The sequence below is a fragment of the Dermacentor variabilis genome, unplaced genomic scaffold, assembly GCF_050947875.1.
Source record: "Dermacentor variabilis isolate Ectoservices unplaced genomic scaffold, ASM5094787v1 scaffold_12, whole genome shotgun sequence".
In the NCBI taxonomy this organism is placed as follows: Eukaryota; Metazoa; Arthropoda; class Arachnida; order Ixodida; family Ixodidae; genus Dermacentor; species Dermacentor variabilis.
Window position 1 is genome coordinate 1,573,349 of NW_027460280.1, and position 21,694 is coordinate 1,595,042.

The 21,694-nt window shown below is 46.8% G+C and overlaps 1 protein-coding gene across 22 annotated transcripts in view; it reads left to right on the forward strand.

Annotated features, from left to right (window-relative positions):
* LOC142566355 (peptide transporter family 1-like) overlaps nucleotides 1–21,694 on the forward strand; it is a 732,761-nt gene that overhangs the window by 276,415 nt on the left and 434,652 nt on the right. Inside the window, exon 1 of one of the 22 annotated variants that reach the window (XM_075677297.1) lies at nucleotides 13,803–13,869. The exons of 19 other annotated variants lie outside the window; for them this stretch is intronic. Coding sequence is in view for 1 of the 3 variants with exons in the window: in XM_075677281.1 (XP_075533396.1) it covers nucleotides 13,864–13,869 (6 nt within the window). In the remaining 2 variants the exon portion in view is untranslated. Of the gene's footprint in view, nucleotides 1–13,802; nucleotides 13,904–21,694 lie in introns of those variants that run through there. 2 more of the 22 variants (XM_075677281.1, XM_075677286.1) reach the window with 2 other exon arrangements.

A 21,694-nucleotide genomic window follows, 5' to 3' on the forward strand; every position in this document is an offset into this window, starting at 1 on the left:
ACATGATCAATCCCTGAAGCGCATACGCAATGGCAACCTATTGTGCAAGAATTTTATTTCTTTTGCCGTCAAAGATAAGTTTGGTTTGCTGACGCAGGCCTGTTTCTCCCGATAAACAAGGAAGGCCTCGAGTATTTCACGCTCTTCCTGATGTGTGCTAGAAGTAATCACTCGAGTCTCATCAATGAGCGGCATGCATTCATTCTCACAGCGCTTGCAATGTGCGGCCAAGTGCCCAGATCCGGATGGTGCCTCGACAAGCAGCGTGTGCTCCTATAGACGAACGTTGATACGCCGGCCAAACTGGCCGGTGTAGCAACTTCCGCATGACAGCGAAATTCTGTAAACCCCGTTTGTCCTGCACTCCACATAAGGCAGTTCATTCTTAATTGGGCAGGTTTTTTTTTTGCGAGTGGCGCCACTGACAGCTTTGCAAAGTTTCCCGAGTTTATCCAGTGCCGTGAGCACAACTCGGACATTGCCTCTGTCCGCCGCCTTTTTAAGGCGGTGTGTCAGCTGGTGAATACAGGGCAGTGCCGCGCACCTAGCCCGCTCATGAGCTTGTCGCTCAATCGTGAACGCCTGCTCACCAGCTTTAACCACTTTTGTTAGACCTTCAGCCAGGGACGCCACAAATTCCCTAGGGAACCCTGCCTTTGTCAGGGGAACTGCCTGTACATGTACAAGCAGTTCGCCTGTACATGTACAGGCGTGCCGGCCTGCATGTACAGGCAGGTACGTTAATGACTTTCTGGTTGTCGCGCACATTGGTCCAGAGGTTGGGAACGAGGTGGTAGTCCAAAGGACGTTAGCTGTTTAGAGTCATGCGCTCAACGTCTGACCTTCACCCATGAGCTTAGCAACGAGGGTAGTCTATAGTTCTTGGATGTTCGGTTTCTCTTCAGGGACTCGCGCGTTTGTTATATATACCAGCCAAGGTCGAAAAAAAGAAAATAAAGGATACTGAATTTTCAATTCAATTCACTTTATTTCAACACGAAAATGTTGAGGACCGCGAACAAGAAGCCTTTCTATGGCTTGACGAGATCCGCAGCCCTTTTTAACAGGCAGTGACAGAGCATAAGGTGAGGTGTTACATATTCAGCTAGAATCACCCAAGTCCCAATAACATGAGTGACAGACATAATGTGTGTGTGTGTGTGCGTGTGCGTGTGCGTGTGCGTGTGTGTAAAATGGATTCGAGTGAAACAGAATGTATATATTGATACGTGTACTTGTCTTCATCGGACGACCTGTTTCACCGCCTAACAAATGTTATCGCACAGCGCAGGACGCTTTTGCATGTGTCGACAGTTTCAGGAATGTTATCGATGGTTCCATCCACTGTGTCACCGAACCTTATGTAATCTTGACATAAAAATTGTAACAGCGCAAACACATGCAACCGCAAAGTACCAAGGACGAGACACAAGCGCTGTACTTGGTACTTTGTGGTTGCATGTGTTTGCGCTGTTACAATTTTTATGTCAAGTATGTACCAACTTGCCCAGAAAGAAGTTTTGATTCTTGTGAAATCTCATTGCATGTGTGTAGCAATGTAGAATTTCGCTGAAGGCACGCCGGTCCCAGCGATTACTCTGGAACATTCGACGACTGATGTATAAAAGCCGACGCGCTTGACCCGTTGATCAGATTATCGACGATCGCCGACTGTGTTCGTCGCGGTCGCCGTTCTTTGAGTGCAGCCTGTTTTATTGGGCGAACTTTTGCCCTCAAAAGCAGGCTGCACTCAAAGAACGGCGACAGCGGCGAACACAGTCGGCGATCGTCGAAAATGTGATCAACGGGTCAAGCGCGTCGGCTTTTATACGTAAGTCGTTGAATGTTCTAGACTAATTGCTGGGACCGGCGCGCCTTCAGCAAAGTTCTACCTTATTCGCGTCGCGCACACACGCAATCAGATTACACAAGGTTCGGTCACAGACAGTAGATGGAACCATCGATAACATTCCAGAAACTTCCGACACATGCAAGCGCGTCCTGCGCTGTGCGATAACATTTGTTTTTGGGCATAATAGTCACATGACTGTCTTTTCCTCCTTCCCTTCAGTGTGTTCTATTGCAGTGATGTCCCAGTGAGTATATATGTACTCACCAGCTGCAATAAATCGTTTGAAAGTTAGCGCTCGTCCTGTGTTCTGCTTGTCCCTGTGTCACTTTTGCGCTATGCATCCCAGTCTGAACGTATCCCACCAACACGCCCAAATTTCTTCCCTGCTAAACATTTGTTAGGCGGTGAAACGGGTCACCCGATGAAGACAAGTACACGTGTTAATACCCCCCCCCCCCTCTTAAAGAAGCATCGACCCGATGCTGCAAACAAACGAAAGTAATAAAGAAAAGCACTCGTAGCAAAGAGAACAAAGAAGGAAGTTCGTCAGCGTCCGTAAAATAGCGTAAGACGCACCATGTGGACGACTTCAGATCGTGCGCAGCGCCGCTGTGAATGCGAAATGACGTTTGGGACGACCTCATAGTCGAGTGAGCCAATACGTCGGATGGCCTTGTAGGGTCCGAAATAGCGTCGCAATAGTTTCTCACTCAGTCCTCGTCGGCGTATCCGTGTCCAAACCCAAACACGGTCGCCGGGCTGGTACTCGACGAAGCGTTGTCGGAGGTTGTAGTGTCGGCTGTCGGTCCTCTGTTGGTTCTTGATCCGTAGGCGGGCGAGCTGTCGGGCTTCTTCGGCGCGCTGGATATAGCTAGCGACGTCAACATTCTCTTCGTCGGTGACGTGGGGCAGCATGGCGTCGAGCGTCGTCGTCGGGTTCCTGCCGTAAACCAGCCTAAACAGGGTGATCTGTGTTGCTTCTTGCACCGCCGTGTTGTAAACGAATGTTACGTACGGCAGGACGGCATCCCAGGTCTTGTGTTCGACGTCGACGTACATTGCTAGCATGTCGGCGAAGGTCTTATTCAGGCGCTGCGTAAGACTGTTCATCTGTGGGTGGTAGGCCGTTGTCCTCCTACATGTGCCTTGTCTGACTGTACTGCAGAATGGCTTGCGTGAGCTCCGCTGTAAAGGCCGTTCCTCTGTCGGTGATGAGGACTTCTGGGGCGCCATGTCGCAGCAGGATGTTTTGTATTCGACAAAGAATTTCGCCACTTCGGCTGCGCTACCTTTCGGCAGTGCTTTAGTTTCAGCGAAGCGGGTGAGGTAGCCCGTCGCCACGATGATCCACTTATTTTCGATTGCTGACGTCGGAAAGGGTCCCAACAAGTCCATCCCGATCTGCTGGAATGGTCGGCAAGGAGGCTCGATTGGCTTTAGTAATCCGGCTGGCCTTGTCGGTGGTGTCTTGCGTCGCTGACAGTCTCGGCATGTTCTGACATAACAGGCGACGTCGGCGGTCAGGCGCGGCCAATAATACCTTGTATCCTCGACAGTGCATGGGAAAATGCGAGGTGTCCAGCGGCCGGATCGTAATGTAGGGCGTGTAATACTTCTGGACGCAGTCCTCACGGGACAACTAGAAGATAGTTGGCGCGCACTGGTGAGAAGTTCTTTACGAGTAGGTTGTTTTGAAGCGAGAACGAAGACAATCCTCGCTTAAACGCCCTAGACACAACGTCGGTGTGCCCTTCCAAATACTCGACGAGGTTTTTCAACTCCGGGTCTGCTCGCTGCTCTTCAGCGAAGTTTTCCGCACTTAAAATGCCAAGGAAGGCGTCGTCATCTTCGGCATCTTGCGGCATCAGAGTGCTTTCGTCCGGACTTATAAGTTACAGTGATATTATATTCTTGCAGTCTTAGGCTCCATCGCGCCAGCCGTCCTGAAGGATCCTTTAAATCCGCTAGCCAACACAAAGCGCGATGGTCGCTGACGACTTTGAATGGCCTGCCATATAGGTACGGGCGAAATTTCGCTGTAGCCCAAACGATGGCGAGGCATTCCTTTTCGGTTGTAGAATTATTGCCTTCCGCTTTTGACAACGACCGGCTAGCGTAAGCTATCACGTGTTCATGTCCATCTTTTCTCTGGACTAGGACTGCACCGAGGCCTAGGCTACTGTCGTCAGTGTGGATTTCGGTATCGGCGTCCTCGTCGAAGTGGGCAAGTACGGGCGGCGACTGCATGCGTTGTTGAGTTCTTGAAATGCGTCGGCCTGCGGAGTTTCCCACTTGAACTCGACGTCACATTTAGTTAGCTGTGCCAGCGGCTTAGCGATGCGTGAAAAGTCCTTGGCAAAGCGCCTGTAGTAGGCACACATGCCAAGGAATCTACGCGCTGCCTTCTTGTCGATGGGCTGCGGGAACTTTGCGATGGCAGCTGTTTTCTGCGGGCCGGAGCGGACTCCAGACTTGCTAATGACGTGGCCTAGGAACAGAAGCTCATCGTAAGCGAAGCGGCACTTTTCTGGCTTCAGAGTGAGCCCTGATGACTTGATGGCCTATAGTACTGTCGCAAGTCGCCTAACGTGATAGTCGAAATTACCGGCGAAGACGACGACGTCATCCAAGTAAACAAGACAGCTCTGCCACTTCAATCCTGCTAACACCGTGTCCATGACGCGCTGGAACGTTGCAGGCGCCGAGCACCGTCCGAATGGCTTGACCTTGAACTCGTAGAGGCTGTCTGGCGTGATGAAGGCGGTCTTTTTGCGATCTCTCTCGTCGACTTCTATTTGGCAGTAGCCAGACTTGAGATCCATCGACGAGAAGTATTTTGCGTTGCAGAGCCGATCTAATGCGTCGTCTATCCGTGGTAGGGGGTATACATCCTTCTTTGTGATCTTGTTCAGTCGACGATAATCGACGCAGGAACGTAAGGTTCCCTCATTTTTCTTCACCAATACAACAAGGGATGCCCACGGGGTTTTGGAAGGGTGGATGATGTCGTCGCGCAGCATTTCGTCGACTTGTGCTCTTATAGCTTCACGTTCTCGCGGCGAAACTCGGTAAGGGCTCTGGCGGAATGGTCGAGCACACTCCTCGGTGATTATGCGATTCTTTGCTACTGGTGTTTGTCGAATCCTCGATGACGTCGAAAAGCAGCCTTTGAAGCAGGCTGCACTCAAAGAAGGGCGACAGCGGGGAAGACAGTCGGCGATCTTCGAAAATCTGATCAACGGGTCAAGCGCGTCGGCTTTTATGCATCAGTCGTCGACCGTTCCAGAGTAATCGCTGGGACCGTTCTACATTATTCGCGTCGCGCACACATGCAATCAGATTACACAAGGTTCGGTCACAGACAGTAGATGGAACCATCGATAACATTCCAGAAACTTCCGACACATGCAAGCGCGTCATGCGCTGTGCGATAACATTTGTTAGACGGTGAAACGAGTCGCCCGATGAAGACAAGTACACGTGTCAATATAGTACATATAACACCCACGTACACGGTCGTCCACTCTTAGAATGCCGCTCCGTGCTGCCGGCGCTCCGCGGGGCGCCTCTGTCGGGCGCCGGAGAAACTATTGCGCAGGTGCAGTGAGAGCCGCAGGCGGGGCTTCGCGCGTCGTCTGCTACAGTGCGCCCTGTACTGCGTTGAAGTGGGCTTCAAATTTGCACTGCCTCCGCAGAACGCCGATCGGAGAAACGTTTCTGAATAAACAAAAGACTGCTGAGAAGTCTATCAGCTGCTTTTATCCCGTTGCAGCAACGGTAGCAAAGTTTCCTGCGTGCCTGTTGAAGTTGAAACACACAAATAAGCATACCGGGGAGAAAATGCGCGCCGCGTAATATTCGAAGCTTTATACTGCTGCTGCAGCACTACGATCCTCCAATATATTTAATTTTTGGCGTCTTGCTGAGTAGCTGGTAATAAGTGTTAGCAGGCGACTGCTGTTGTCTGCTGAAATCTCGGCGCAACGAAAATTAATCGGAGCGGAATAGTAATAGTGGAGGTGGAGCTACATTTTCAGTCTCCTATTTTACCTTCCCACAGATAGAGGTAGACGGCCAGGTAGACTCATCAGCGTTTGAAAACAATCCCTAAGGTTTACTAGGCCCTCAGTATTGTCCACATTCTCCACATACCCAATTCAAGATGTCCTGCTTCAATGCGCCAGCCACATACTTTGAACTGAGTGGGAACATAGTACGGCATATTTTCCTGCGGCCACCTGTGAACTGTAAAATTCGTTGGAGGCACATAGGTGTTTATTAACTGCGGGAAGGCGAAAGCCGTTTGCGACTCATTCCACTGAGTTGAATTTGCCGCGCTTGAATTCATTTCGTGATAGATGAGAAGAGCAGCTGGCGCAAGCGTGGCAGAGGGATCATGCGACACCACGACCCGCTGCACCGTCATGTCACGTGATATTAAGGTCACGTGACCTAAAATGTAACGGACGGACGCTAGTAGGAACAATTAAACGCTATTGCCTTAATAAATATCCTCTCAGCAACTACTTAAAGCCATGCAAAGCTGAAGACTGAGGTCCTGGTAAACCTTAGGGAGTGTTTTCATACGCTGATGAGTCTACCTGGCTGTCTACCTCTATCTGTGGGAAGGTAAAATAGGAGACTGGAAATGTAGCTCCACCGCCACTATTACTATTCCGCTCCGATTAATTTTCGTTGCGCCGAGATTGCAGCAGACAACAGCAGTCGTCTGCTAACACTTATTACCAGCTACTCAGCAAGACGCCAAAAATTAAACATATTGGCGGATCGTAGTGCTGCAGCAGTAGTATAAAGCTTCGAATATTACGCGGCGCGCATTTTCTCCCCGGTATGCTTATTTGTGTGTTTCAACTTCACCAGGCACGCAGGAAACATTGCTACGGTTGCTGCAACGGGATAAAAGCAGCTGATAGGCTTCTCAGCAGTCTTTTGTTTATTCAGAAACGTTTCTCTGATCGGCGTTCTGCGGAGGCAGTGCCAATTGGAAGCCCACTTCAACGCAGTACAGGGCGCACTGTAGCAGACGACGCGCGAAGCCCCGGCTGCGGCTCTCACTGCACCTGCGCAATAGTTTCTCCGGCGCCCGACAGAGGCGCCCCGCGGAGCGCCGGCAGCACGGAGCGGCATTCTGACTAACGGTGGACGACCGTGTACAATTGAAACCGAGAGAAAAAAGAATTAACGCTAATTACTAATGCGCATTATACATATATGAAATTCACAAATGTGTCACACAATACATACTGCAATGCAGAATTCGGCAAATACACTGTTACCAAAAACACAATTTCTTCCCGTTTGCAGAAACAAAGAAAAAACAAGAAAAAGCACAATAATGAAAGTTATACAGTGTAGATTCTGCTTAGACAAGACGGTAATGTAAAGCGCAACATTTGGTAGGTGTAGTTAGCCCTTGCCCGGTGGACCACGAGGACAGTTTTGTTGCTGCCTCATTTGCGATACCGATAGCATCTATGGAATTCGTTGCGGTAGCCAGAATAGCTGTGCCGTCCGCGTACATAATAAATTTCACAATATTATCGATACTAACTTCCTTTCTTTCTTTCTTTCTTTATTGATTTATTTAAGACGATGAACAGATTGTCTTAGGGGACACGGCTAAAGGCAAACATTTGCCTGACTAGGCCGTGCCACCCGTACATTGGTAGCAAAATGGCAGTGGCAGGCTTTAAGGAGGTCACACATGAAATTAAAAGAGTACACATTTTCCAACACTTGAGTACACAATTCGCGTAAGAAGAAATAAAAAAGGTTAAAGTTCACAGTTTTCTAATCACTTGAAGCACAACAAGAAAAAAAGAACATGTACGAAATTTTCTATACCTGCAATTGAAAGGTTAAAGTTTACACAGTTTTCTAAGAACAACAACAACAAAGACACATGTACGAAATTTTATATACCTGTAGTTGAACATTTCTATTAGTCTTCAAATAGTAACAATTGTTTTACCGTTTTCTTAAAGCTTTGCTTTGAAATTCCAGAATTTAGCAGGTCCAATACCAAGGGGTAGTCGTTTAGAAGGTTAGGAAGTTAAACTGTTAGTTTTTGATCTCCGTATTTTCTTCTGCAACGTGGTTTTTCTATCAGAGTTTTTGTGAGGTTATAGCTTGTCATTCTGCCAGGGTATTTGCTTTGGAAGGAACATTTGTCTTCCCAGAATTGCCGTGAAATTTCGAGGAATAATTTGTAAGTGTGAAGTTTTGATGCTGTTAATATTTTATATTTGTTATAGTATGGTTTAGTGGTATCAGTACGTTCTAAGTTACCTATCGCGCACAGAAGAACACGTTAGTATCATCCGCGTATAATATAATATTGGAACAGCCTTGAATATTGACAATATCATTAATGTAGAGTAAAAATAAAATAGGCCCCAAGACGGATACTTGCGACACGCCGTACTTAATGTGCTGAATTTCGGAACTAACTCCATTTATTGTTGTGTACTGTGTTCTAGAGGTGAGATAGCTTTTTATTAAGGTTAATGCGACACCATGAATTCCATAAAGAGGTAGCTTGTTCAAAAGGACAATCATGCTGCGGGCAATCGAAGGCCTTCCTAGAGTCAACATGTTGTCAAGGATTTTATTTCAAGTAAAGCGGTTTCTGAAGATTTGGTCTTACAGAAACCATATTGTTCCTGAGCTATTATTTCATACGTGTTTAGAAACTCACAAAGTCTTCTATTAATTACATGCTCAGCAATTTTCGCGAAGACAGAAAGAACGGATATTGGCCTGTATTCATGTCGTTAACTGGGCCACTTTTATGAATGACAGTCACCCGGGCTAGCTTCATCTTATCTGGAAACACACCGTTAGAAAGAATTAAGTTGCAGATACGTGCAAGAAGCATGCTTACAATTTCACTGACGGCTTTCAACGGCTTCACTTTTATGTCATCTTCACCTGAAGCACAACTGTCTTTCAACGATAAGATTATGGTCTGTGTCTCGTGCTGGGGGGGGGGGGGTGTCAATAGGCGCCAAGAACACCGTAGAACAACATCGAGTTAATATATATTCCGTGCAAGAGACCGGTGTATCATTTTGTGAGGACGCACCAGCATCAATAAAATGAGAATCGAGAATATTTGAAACCTCAATATCTGACAATTCACTATGCTGAGTCATTAACTAGGTCATTAATATAAATATAAAGAAGCAGGTGTCTCAGGATACTTCCTTTTGGCGCTCCCGCGTCAGCTGGCTTTAAATTTAACACATATCGTTCTATGATTACTTGTTGCGTACGGTGTTGAAGATACGACTCTATTAATTCAAGAAATATGCCACGAAAGCCATAATGTTCTAGTTTGTTCAGTAGTGTAGCATGATTTATAGAATCGAACGCCTTCAAATAATCAACAAAGATAACCAGAGCACATAATTGCTGTTGAAACGACTGCAATATAATTTCCTTTTGAGTAAGTAAGGCAGTTTCTGTCGACTGCCCTTTCACAAAGCCATATTGTATACTAGTGATAAAGTCGAGTTTCATTAGAAACGATGTCATGCGGGCATCTACTAGTTTTTCTATACCTTTATAAAAAAAGGGGCAAGAACGATATTGGTCGGTAGTTTGTTAACTCGTTTTTATCACCACCTTTGTACAAAACTACTACCTTCGCTACCTGAAGTCTTTTCGGGAACGAGCCCCTGGAAAATATCAAGTTGAATATGTGTACTAATGCACGTAGAATCAAGTCCAGGACATGCTTAATTGGCATGATCTCGAATCCGTCGACGTCACAACATCTGTTTTTGATACACATAAAAGTAGCAAATACCTCATTTTGCGTAGTAGGCACTAAATATGCAGATTGTTTATCCTGCAGCCAAGATAATTCAAAGAATTAGGATCATGAGTATTATTTACTAAGGTTGTCATCATCATCATCTTCATCATCATCATCATCATCATTATCATCATCAGCCTGGTTACGCCCACTGCAGGGCAAAGGCCTCTCCCATACTTCTCCTAAGGTTGTCAAATAGTTATTAAATATATTGGCGAGCGTCTCATTTGATAAAGCTTTATCATTTAATGTGATTTCTGTTATATTCGTGTTCCTATCTTCTCGCCCAAGAAAACCATTAATACGCTTCCAGACAACATCAGATTTCTTTATTACGTCATTATTGATCAAATTATCCAAATACTGTCTATTCTCTCTACGCAAAAGACTATTTGCTTTCTTCCTTTGTACCTTAAATTCATGCAAACCTTTTTCAGTCCTGGTGTCAACAAATGTTTTGTAGAGGCGGTTTTTGGCACGAATTTCACGGATGTAGTTTTTATTTCTCCATGGTTTTTCGCCTTTACGTGCCGGTTTAACTACTTTCTATTTGAAGCATTTATCATAGGTATCCTTAAACCTAGCGCAAAAGTATTCGTAAGCAGTTTCTGGATCACCGGTACCCATTCAGTTCTGACCAATCTATTAGCGATATTGCGTCGCGAAAAGACTTCAGGCGTTGCATATTGACATCACGAACCATTTCTGGGAAACGGTGTTTGCGTGTTGAAGATGAACAATGGGTCATGAAAAGAAATATTGGAAGATGATCACTTATATGAGCACTCACAACACCAGTTAAATGTTAGAATGGTGGATGTTGCTTAGGAAGTCGTCAATCAATGTCGACGTATCTGTTGAAGCACGAGTCGGACTATTTATTACATTTTCAAAACCATTTGATTCGACGGTCTTGCTAAGTTCTTCTCGAGGAGTCGAAGCATTTAAAAAATCAATGTTTAGGTTGCCTTCCAGAATTAACTTGTAACCGCTATCAGTCACCCAGCACAAGCATTTTTCCATAAAAGAGAAAAAGTTCTGCGTGTTCAATCCTGGTGGTCTATAGAGGACGCAGAAAACATTGTCATTGCACTGAACAGTAAGTACTTCATAATCTAACGTAACAAGGGAAAAGGATGCAAGAATGTTGCAACGGATTGTGCTTTTTGCCATTAACATAACGCCACCTCCTCTTCGACATGACCGATTCATAAAAAATGTTGCGTAGCCGGGCAACTTAAGAACTTCTTATTCACATTGATACCATGTTTGTGTCGCCATCAGTATGTCAGGAGAAAAGCCAAACGTAGGGATGAGCGCAAGAATCTGTTCCTCTTTATTTCGGCCCACTGATACGGCCCACTCCAAATTAGTATAGACCGGGATTGCCAAGACATGCTTACGTGCTGCCCTGGACAAGTCTTTCTCGCACAAGGTTCATGAAAGTGTACACATTATTACGATATTATCGGGAGATACTCAAGAGACGAGCCGTCGCGAGAACGATGATGAAGTTGGTCTGTGCCTTGGCGCGGGCGAGTGTCGGCCTGGCTGTCTGGCACCAGTGTAAATAGCCTGTGCCTGTGTAAATAGCCTGCCTGTAAATACAGGCAGTTCCCCTGAAAAAGGCAGGGCTCCCTACGGAACTTGTTGCGTCCGTGGCTGAAGGCCTGACAAAAGTGGTTAAAGCTGGTGATCAGGCGTTGACGACTGAGCGACAAGCTCATGAGCGGGCTAGGTGCGTGGCACTGCCCTGTATTCACCAGCTGACACACCGCCTTAAAAAGGCGGCGGAGAGAGGCAATGTCCGAGTTGTGCTCACGGCACTGGATAAACTCGGGAAACATTGCAAAGCTTTCAGCGGCGCCACTCGCAGAAAAACACCCTGCCCAGTTAAGAATGAACTGCCTTATGTGGAGTGCAGGACAAGCGGGGTTTACAGAATTTCGCTGTCATGCGGAAGTTACTACACCGGCCAATTTGGCCGGTGCATCAACGTTCGTCTATAGGAGCACACGCTGCTTATCGAAGCACCATCCGGATCTGGGCACTTGGCCGCACATTGCAAGCGCTGTGAGAATGATTGCGTGCCGCTCCTTGAAAAGACTAAAGTGATTACTTCTAGCACAGTTCAGAAAGAGCGTGAAATACTCGAGACCTTCCTTATTATTCGGGAAAAAACAGGCCTGGGTCAGCAAACCAAACTTATCTTTGACGCCAAAGGAAATACAATCCTTGCACAATAGGGTGCCATTGCGCATGCGCTTCAGAGATTGATCATGTAGCACGCGTCTTTTTGACTATGTATTTGTGTCCACCTACGTATAAAGCCAGTTGATGTCTAGCGTTCAGTGTGTCTTTTTCGTGTTCCTGTTCGTGTCCCTTTTTTACCCGCTAGTGCAATGTCCCCTTGTACTTCCTATGAAGACGAGCCGCCGAGGTTGCCGATTATCGCGACAGAGGAGCGTCCATCTTCAAGGCTACTCTTAGAATTTTGACGTATGGAAGCGACTAAAAACGCGATTAACCGGACACGGGGTAACCTCCCCGAGGTATGCTCTCTGCCACCTAACACATAAATAATCGCCCCTTCTTGCGCTAAGATCAAGGGACGCGTAGCCGTCTCGAAATGTCGGTCAGTATGTTTGATTTCCTTTTGAACCTTGGGCGAGTGCCGGTTTGTTTGACAATGTATCATGCTCACCTGACGAATTTTCGGCGAACATTACACTATCGGGGTATTTCGTAACAACTTCCAGAAAAACACCCCGATGCGCCTCCAAGGCGTCGTGGCGAATCGCAGAAGGCATCGAAATGTGGGGACCTCAGCGAGACGTGAGAATTTGTTGCAGAAATGGGCAAACATGAACGACACTGCCTTGATTAGCGCAGACCTTGACGAAAATTACACATTGCACCGCAGACACCAGAATTTGTGGAATCGGTTCACCTGGCATCTTGCCAAAACTAAAAAAAAAAGATCATGGCTCAACCAAGTATCGGCGCTACAGAATACGACGTCGACGAAAAACGCGCGTCGAATGCGGTTCGAATAAGGCACGAAATCAGTGAATAATATACGCGAAGAAGATATAAGAAGAGACAGAATGCAGATATAACCAACATTTAATCATGGAATTACATGAACCATCGTGTACGTCGGCTTTGTCTTCTTTAACGTCAACACTTAGTTGGCTCTTTCTTTCTTCGCTACACAACGATACCAAATTAAGGCCCGTGGTTAGTGCAGTTGCAAATAAATGAGCAATATTTGTGTTACGTGTATTTCTTCAATGCGCTTTTAGCAAGCGACGCTGTATGCTGACCAAAGTGGAAAACTTGTCACTTCAAAATGACGTCACTGCACGCTTGCGCTGTTTAAATTCCTGCGACGAGTGGGTTTCCATCCAGCTGTGCCGATCATTCCGTGGATCTCGACCTTCAGCGCGCTGTTGGCAATCGCTTGCTTGCTTTCGCTCTTTCGAAACGCGATCGAAAGCACTGCAATTCAGAGAGTACGCATTCTTGGAAGAAACTTTACTCCGTGTTCCTCAGCACGCGTTATACTTTTTCTCTTTTTGATACGACTTGCGCTCTAAAAGAAATATTCTAAATTTTGCTTAAATAAATGGAAATAGCTAACTAATCTCACTTGAAAAAATAACATACCTCAAGAAGACTAAGAACAACGCTCAGTTGATCTCATTTCTCCAGAGGTACCATTCTAATCTTAAAGCTAGGTTCTAGTTACGTGGTATAGGAGCTGTGCCTGGAGAAACTTTTTGCTCTTGTTGCTGTCGTCCAGACTGAAAGATTTGATGGATAGCAACGTAGCCTCTCCTGGCTGCAACACTTGCTGCGAACTGTAAAAAAAAAAACGCATTTCTGGCCCCACTGACAGCCTTCGCAGCCGTCTTGCAGGTAGCCTCGTGACGCGTGGTTGTCGCTGCTGATCCATTTAGGTGCCATCCACGCAGTGTGCGGCCCCCTAGTGGCAGTGTCGAGTGTACAAAACTGCTGGCACGTGCCCGTGAAAAGGCTGAAAGCGGCGGCCTGCTCATCACCGGAAGCCCGCGTTGGGCAACCTTGGCTTCCCCAAGGCAGCGTAAACACAGTCGCGTCGGCACACCTGTCGCTGGCGCCGTGCGAGCCGGACCGAGCGAGAGCGACGATGCAGGTCGGTGAACCGGTTTTCCTCCGCTAGCGGAAATGTGAGTCTGGGCAGCGTTCACCAGCAGCTGACGCTGGAACGCGGATTGTGGCAGCGTGTCGCGCACTCTCGCGTTATGATCGCCGGTGTGTAATATGGGATCGTCACGGCCGGTTTGCTGTATAACTGGCTCAGCGGCATTGAAATTCAAGCGGAAATACCGCGACACTTATGTAGACAAAGCCACCGGTAAACACAGTCGCCTGTCGGCATAGTTGCTAGCATCCGTGTCGTACTGCTGCTGAACGGATGGTTTCGATTCATCATCATCATTTATTGGTCCTTAAAGACCCTTGGAAGGGGCATTACATGAGGGGGGGGTCGGAACATTGAACACAACAACGTAGGTCACTGTTAAACATATTCACAATCACTGATCAGAAGGATATATACAGAAGAAAAAGTACAAAAACCCTTTAAATAAGCATTAACAAGTATATAAATAGCTACAGTAATGTAAACAGAGGCAAACAGAAGCAGGCAATAATTTTCACATCATGTTTTCAAATAGGATGTCAGCAACCGCCGGAACTTATATGGATCGCGTTCTATTACAATATAGTCCGGTAATGAATTCCATTCTTCAATTGCAGGAGGCAGCAATGACTTGTTAAATGCGTTAGAGGAGCCGCGCATACGTAGGATGCTCATGGAGTTGAAAAGACGGCGTGATGTTCGGAGAGGTGGAAGCAGAAGAGAGTCCCGAAGGGAAGGAAAACAGAAGTATAGCTTATGAAATAATGACAAACGGGCAATTTTTCGTCTGTGCGTCAGAGGCTCGATGTCAAGCGACAATTTGATATTGGTAACACTCGAGTGAGTGTCGTAGTTGGATGAAATATATCGGGCTGCACGGTTTTGAATGGCTTCTAGGCTATCGATTAGGTAAGCCTGATGTGGATTCCAAATTGAGGAGCCAAATTCTAGTTTGGTTCGGACAAAGGTTTTGTATGCTAGACTGCGAATGGAGGGAGGGGAGAAGCTGAGGTGCCGTCTGGTGAACCCAAGTGATTTCGATGCATCAGCTGCAATTTTCGTGACGTGCTCGGACCAGGTGAGTTTGCTAGTGATGTGAATTCCAAGATAACATTAAGATTCAACTTGAGAAAGGGTGGTCGAGTACAACGAATATTCGTAGCTGAGGTTAGTGCGCTTGCGTGTTACCTGCATGTATTTGCACTTTGATACATTCAGCTTCATTAGCCATGTCGAACACCAGTCTTCAATTCTGTCATTCTGGAGCAATAACTGATCATTGGATGTGGTTATGCGGCGGTACAAGACGCAGTCATCTTCGAAAAGACGAATGCACGATGAAATGCTGGAAGGAAGATCGTTTATGAAGATTAAAAACAAAAGTGGGCCGAGCGCTGCGGGACACCAGAAAGAGCTTCAGTTGTGGGCGAATGATCATTATCTATAACAGTGAATTGACAACGACCGGATAGAAAACAACGAATCCATGTTAATACCAGCGGATCAAGGCACAAGACACAAGTTTGGCTAAAAGGCGCTGATGGGGTACACGATCGAAAGCTTTCGAGAAGTCGAGATATATGACGTCCGTCTGAAATGAGGAATCTAAATTTAGGTGAAGATCGGTTGTGAAATGGAAAAGTTGGGTTTCGCATGAGTAGCCGGGTCTGAAGCCGTGCTGGCTGGGAAAAAAAGAATTATGAAACATCGTTCCAGCCCACAAATGAACACGGACGAGAAGAGAAAGACAACACGACCTTGTTCATTTGTGCGCTGGAACGATGTTTCATAATGCTAATCACAACCAACTAGCCCAGCTGTCCATACTTAGGGAAAAAAGAAGCTGTTGGAATCAAGGTGAGATGCAACTTGTGAATATAATATATGCTCCAGTAGTTTAAAAGCAATGCACGTTAGTGAAATCGGTCGGTAGTTAGAAGGATCAGAACGGTTACCTCCTTTAATAACCGGTACTACCTTGCTCAGCTTCCAGTCGGCTGGAATTGAGCCGGTAGAGGGCAGAAACTGGCTTGATATGGTCCTTGGTGCATTTAAGTGTCTTAAACAATATATTATCCGGTCCAGGGGCGCTTGAAACTTTAAGTCTTTCAGTAAGTTTTATGATACCATGTGTAGTGATGATAACGGGTGGAATCTGTGAAAACGGAAACTTAGATAGGGGAAGGATATCTAAGGTCGGTTCATTAGTAAAAACTGAGGAAAAGTAAGAATTCATCATATCACTGCGTTTGTCTGGTGGAACTTCAGAACCGTTACTATTAACCAATGGTATATTATGTGATGACTTAATGGCGGGAGTTAAAAGTTTCCAGAATTTTTTTGGATTGGAACGAATAATGTCCTGTAAATCCAGATGATAAAATTTTCTTTTTGAGCATCGCAAACGTTTTGTGTAATCGCGAAGACAAGAGAAATACTTTCCCAACGCAAAGTGCTAGCGGAATGTTTTGCTACCCGGAAGAGTCGTTTCTTTTTATTTGAGAGTTTTCTGAGGGCATTAGAAAACCAGGGTCTGCTGGCATCGCCTCCAATGCAAACAAGGGGTACATATCGGTTAATGAGTGATAACAATTTTTCTCGGGAAACGTGTCCCTGATAGAGGCAAATTACGACAACAGCTCCGCGCTGTTATTGGACGAAAGAGGCAGGCATAACTTCTCAACAGGGTAAATATTTTACCCTGGACACGTACAAAGCCAAACGGGACTGGTCTGCGCGCTATCGCTGAAGGTTGCTTGCACACTGTTACGCCAGTGTTTGTTCGTGCGCGAATAATGGTGATGCAATCTCTGTGATTTCAAGCAAATTCGTCATGGTACCTGAGGGCAACAATAAAATAAGTGTAGTGGCAAAAACAATATCCAGGTGGTGGCAAGGAACAGCCAACGAGGGAGACGAGATGTCGTTCCGATGGCGCTGATCACATGATCAAGGAGACCAATGAGTAGCACAGCGACGCACTGCTCGGTATAATCGACCTGCTCGTTCAGTTCCGTGAACCCATGAAACCGCTAACGAACGGCTTTTCCTCTAGCCTCCGTTCGCATTGAATGTGATAAACAGAAATACAGAAAATCATGATTTCACTGAGAGGCACGCCGGGGGACTGCCGATTAATTTCGACCACTCGGGTGACGCCCCGGTTTGTGGCAGCGCCGCCGCCACGCTGTGCAGTCGGCGCTCGGTCGCCGGAGTGTGCGCCCATGCCCGGCAATTTGACCCCTGTAAGCTAACAGACAGTTGGGCTCTCGCAGTTCTGCGCAGCAATAAAAGAATTCCTGCTTAAAATCCCAACGTGTAGTGTTTACTCACAAGAATGTCAAAAGCGCACCGACTTTATCATGCAATATCACATTATATTAAACGCATCATTTAATTTACTTGAGGCGCCTACGCAGCGATGTCACGAGGAATACCCCGCCGCACTGGCCATTGGGCCATGCTTTGCCAATCCAGGGGCGATGTGCCACTGTGACAGAGTCCTTAAATGTAGCGTCGGGCTGCCTCGACGTTCTCGTATTCCTAAATCGCCTGATCAAGTATTCTTTATTTGGGCATGGATTGTGACTGGTGTAGTGCATAAACATATAAACTGCATGAAATTAATGTTGCGACCATTGTGGCGGAAAACGTAAATATCTCATGACGTTGCACGCTGCATAAAAATAAAAGCAAACACAGTCGTACGCATCGCCTTTGGTGGTATATTACAGCGAAGCTGTATATGGCTAGCCCATGCGCATGGTCGAAAAAGGAGAGGCGCGCGATTAGCCAACGCCCCCAAATAGCAAAAGGCCTGTTTACTCCCATCCATGACGTCATGCTACGTGCCCCAAAATTTCCATTGACAAGGCTTGCGTGATGAAATCGGAGATGTCCAAACCACTGTTGCCTACTCGGGAGCATCCCCATTAGATTCTATGCCACTGGGGCCAGGTAACCTGACTTCATGGATCGGAGGGCTATCTAGGTGGTGCTGGGTTAGCTGCGCCTGTAGTGACGCCGTTTCTCTCCGTCGCAGCCGAACGCGCGCGCAGCAGTGTCTCTCCGGCTCCGAAATGGGTAGGCCACGCGTCATATGTACTCCTGCGGAGCCGGCAGCTTTCGACCAGCAATGCCGCGAGCGAAACGGAGAACGAGCTCCTCTACGCCATCCCGATGCTGCAGCCCGGGCACAAGAACAGGCTCGTGCAGCCGAGCGCAAGCAGGAACGGGATACCGAGGATCCGGCAGCCTATCAAGCCGTCGTTTAGTGAACCGTCGTGATTAACTCACTGATAAACACCGGGGCCGCACGTTTCAGCTTCGCTGGGTCACCATCGGTACGGAGTGCTTGGGCGGTAATTTTTATGAGTTATTGCACATTGCTTTACTAAAGCTTGGCGTCACAGAGGTTCGAGTGTGTGCGTTAGAACTGCATATATTTCTTTCTTGGTTTTAGCTCAAACCCACTTGCACGCAATAGCACAATCAGATATTCGGTGATAGAGGTGGTATTCCAGCCCGACCGCACATTTACAAATAGCATTTTATTTATAGGAGGAGAAAGGGTAAGTGTCGTTGAGTGGACACGAGAAAAGGCTTGCGGCGCGCACAGAAATGAAAAATAAGCTGCAGGGAACCTGTAATTGTGCTAATTATGTAAAGAAAATAAAAGGACTAGACATCTGTACAACATAAGGAAGCTTAGTACGTTGAAAATTCTTGGCAGTTTCACCCGAACATTGAAAAAGATAGCAAATCTTTCCGTTGTGGTGGATTTCCTCCAACGTTGTTCTATCAATACGAGGTGGCGACATGTTCGCACGATGACGCGCAAGACGAGGTCTTGCGGAGAAGAAGCAGCTCCTCGTAATCCTGGCGTGATGAGGGCGGCTCCGAGCTTGCTGTCACTCAGATGCATGGGCATTAAACTTGGCACAGCAGTGCCACAGAATACACAGCAATATAGTGAAATTTGCACGTGGCGCTATTTTGCGTTGATTCTGAGGCGCACAGCTTCTGAGGCCACTGGAGCAGGCGACCGTTGCCCACGTCATTCTGTGTATCTTAGTTGCACGCCGGTTGCACGCTCCTCAAACCCCGTGTTATGCGGTGTAGCTGTCGTGCGAGCAGAGCACTTTCGTTTTGCGCACACAATGGCCGCGCATGCGCCGTGGTACGGCTGTGCAATTACTTTCGCAATAGTACTGCAATAACACTTGGGAACACATGTACGAAACTAGCTGACTAAAAGCTTGCAATCATGCGCTCGCCGCGCCATTCAGTCTCGAAATTGATCAATATTCTCTCTCGTTCTGTATTTTCTGTATACGGGCTGTTATCTAGCAGCCAGCTGTTTTCGTCTAGCTTTTACACTGGACGCCTGGTCATCGCTAGAAGCGATCAAGAACGTTTTCTAAAAAATAAATAAATCAGTTTTTGAGTTTGCAAATGCCCGGTCATAAGAAAAACATTAGCAAGCGGCTTATCATTGCAGTGGCCAGGATGGTGTACGTTCTAGCTTACGCAAAACCCGGGAATCACAATGTGTCATAGTGCACGTGACTCCAGTGTGGCGCTACAATTGTACTGCATACCCGGAAAGCGGGCCTCGTCTTCACTGCCAGTGCTCCCAACCACGGCGTGCTGTCGAACCCCGTTCGTGACCCATGATTCCATATGTGTTCCGCAGTCGTCCCCGCAAGCAATATCCGCAAGAAACGGTAGGGCGTGCGACCTTTGTCTAAGTTTACACACCATCGCGCTAACTGGCCCCCTCGGTGAGCGTTATCTTGATGTCGGCCAAGCTTTTGTGTCCTAACATAATGTAGATGCTAATGTGTGTATACACCTTCACTGCGGGGTCACTAAAACAATCGGGGGCCACTGTTAGCACGGGATCATGACTGGTATGTGCCATGGCTCTTCATTTTTGCTGACAATCAACTTTGCTGACAAAGAAACGCTTTGTTCGCGGTAGATTGAGCGTGAGGTGCGTCAAATCCTCCAAGCGAATACTTGGTTAAAACATATTGGCGGGCTAGTTGGTTAGAATCCATGATAGTGTATAAGCGTGACTGAGCTGCTTGTTCTCCACAAGACCTCGTCTTGCGCGTCATGGTGCCCACGTGTCGCCACCTAGAGCTCTTATTGAAGGAACAACGTCGGAGGAAATCCGCCACAACTGAAAGCTTTGCTATCGTTTTCAATCTTCGGGTGAAACTGCCAAGAATTTTCAACGTACTAAGCTTCCTTATGTTGTACCGATGTCTAGGTCTTTTTATTTTCTTTACTTAATTAGCATAATTACAGGTTCCCTGCCGCTTATTTTTCTTCACTCGTGTACTCGCCGCAAGCTTTTTCTCGTTTCCACTCAACAAAACTTATCTTTTCTCATCCTGTGGATAAATTGCTAGAAAGCACTGTCTCTGTGTATCCGTTTGTTTCTACGTCCTCGTTCAGCCGCACTTAAACACTCTATCATGGAAGCGAATACTTAATCGAATTAGGGAATTAGGTTGTCGAGGATTGAAATCTACTAACCTGCTTTCAGTGTTTTGCAAAATATTCACTGAATAATTTCAAATATTTTTCAAATATTGAACAGTATAAACAGTCATTTCTTTAATGAGTCAGTTGGAAAGTCTGCAGAATGTAAACGACCTTTTGATATGTGATTCGTAGACTATGCAAGGAACCAAGAAAGCAAGTATACGTAACAATATTAGGTTATATAATGTGCGTGGACTCTACACCTCAAATGATTCAAAAGTGGAGAAATACTGCTTCAGAGAGGTGTCAACAAACAAACAAGCCCTCCATTGTTGCTAATTTCATGTGTCCTCTTATACGTATCCCAGACGCTAGATGGGGACTGATACTGTTACGATGGGGGGCGTTTATTTGAAGATGATGGGGAGAAGGCTTGGCGCGACGACTCGAAGCCGCTCCTAAGACGAGCGCAGTTCGTCCAGCTCTTCTTCCGTCCTTCCTGTCTCTGTAGAGTAGCTCGCCTTTCACAGAAGAAGCCTGCTGGATGAGTAACTGTTGCGTGCACACAGTCACGGGGGTGACGCAGCTGGCGACGTGAACAAGCTGCGTTTTCTACGGTAACCATGAAACACCACACGAGTAGTCGCATAAGTCACATCACTTAGCCGATCGGTGATGACGAAAGGTGTAACGAGCCAGGAACTTGTGGCACAGACCGCGCTTGCGAAGTGGTGTCAAAAGCCGTACCATGTCCCCGTTGCCGCACGACACATTCTTAATTGGCGAGTCGTGGCTGTTCTTGGAGCGGTCCTGGGACGCCATCGTACGGAGCTGAACTGTGCGACGGGCTTCCTCAGCTCGGCGTAGTGTCTGTACAATAGAAGAGTCCGCAAAATGAGTAAAATGCTAGGATGCGTAGCTGGGCGTTTTGGTTGAGCATCACCTGGCGTTAAAGGCGTGATACACAAGCGCCGTTTGTTTGTTTCTCTCTTTCTCCGTCGTCGTCTTCGCGCTTTCACATCCGAGGAGTAAAAGGCAGACTGGTGTCACGGGAACTGCAGGGTGGTTTAAGATAAAGAAGATAGAAGGGAGTGTAACCGGTGGTTTTATGCTTTTCACTGTTGTATACGCATATGTGATAAGAGACAAGGTGTCATCCCAATTTTTGTGCCCAGAATTGACGTACATCGAAATCATGTTGGTCATCTGCTGGTGCGCTCGACCTGACCATTTGTCTGATACGGGGTCGAGTAGCGAAACTGGCAAGCACAGCTCTTGAACTACGTCGGGACTGGCCACCCCGATCGCTTACACGAGGGGC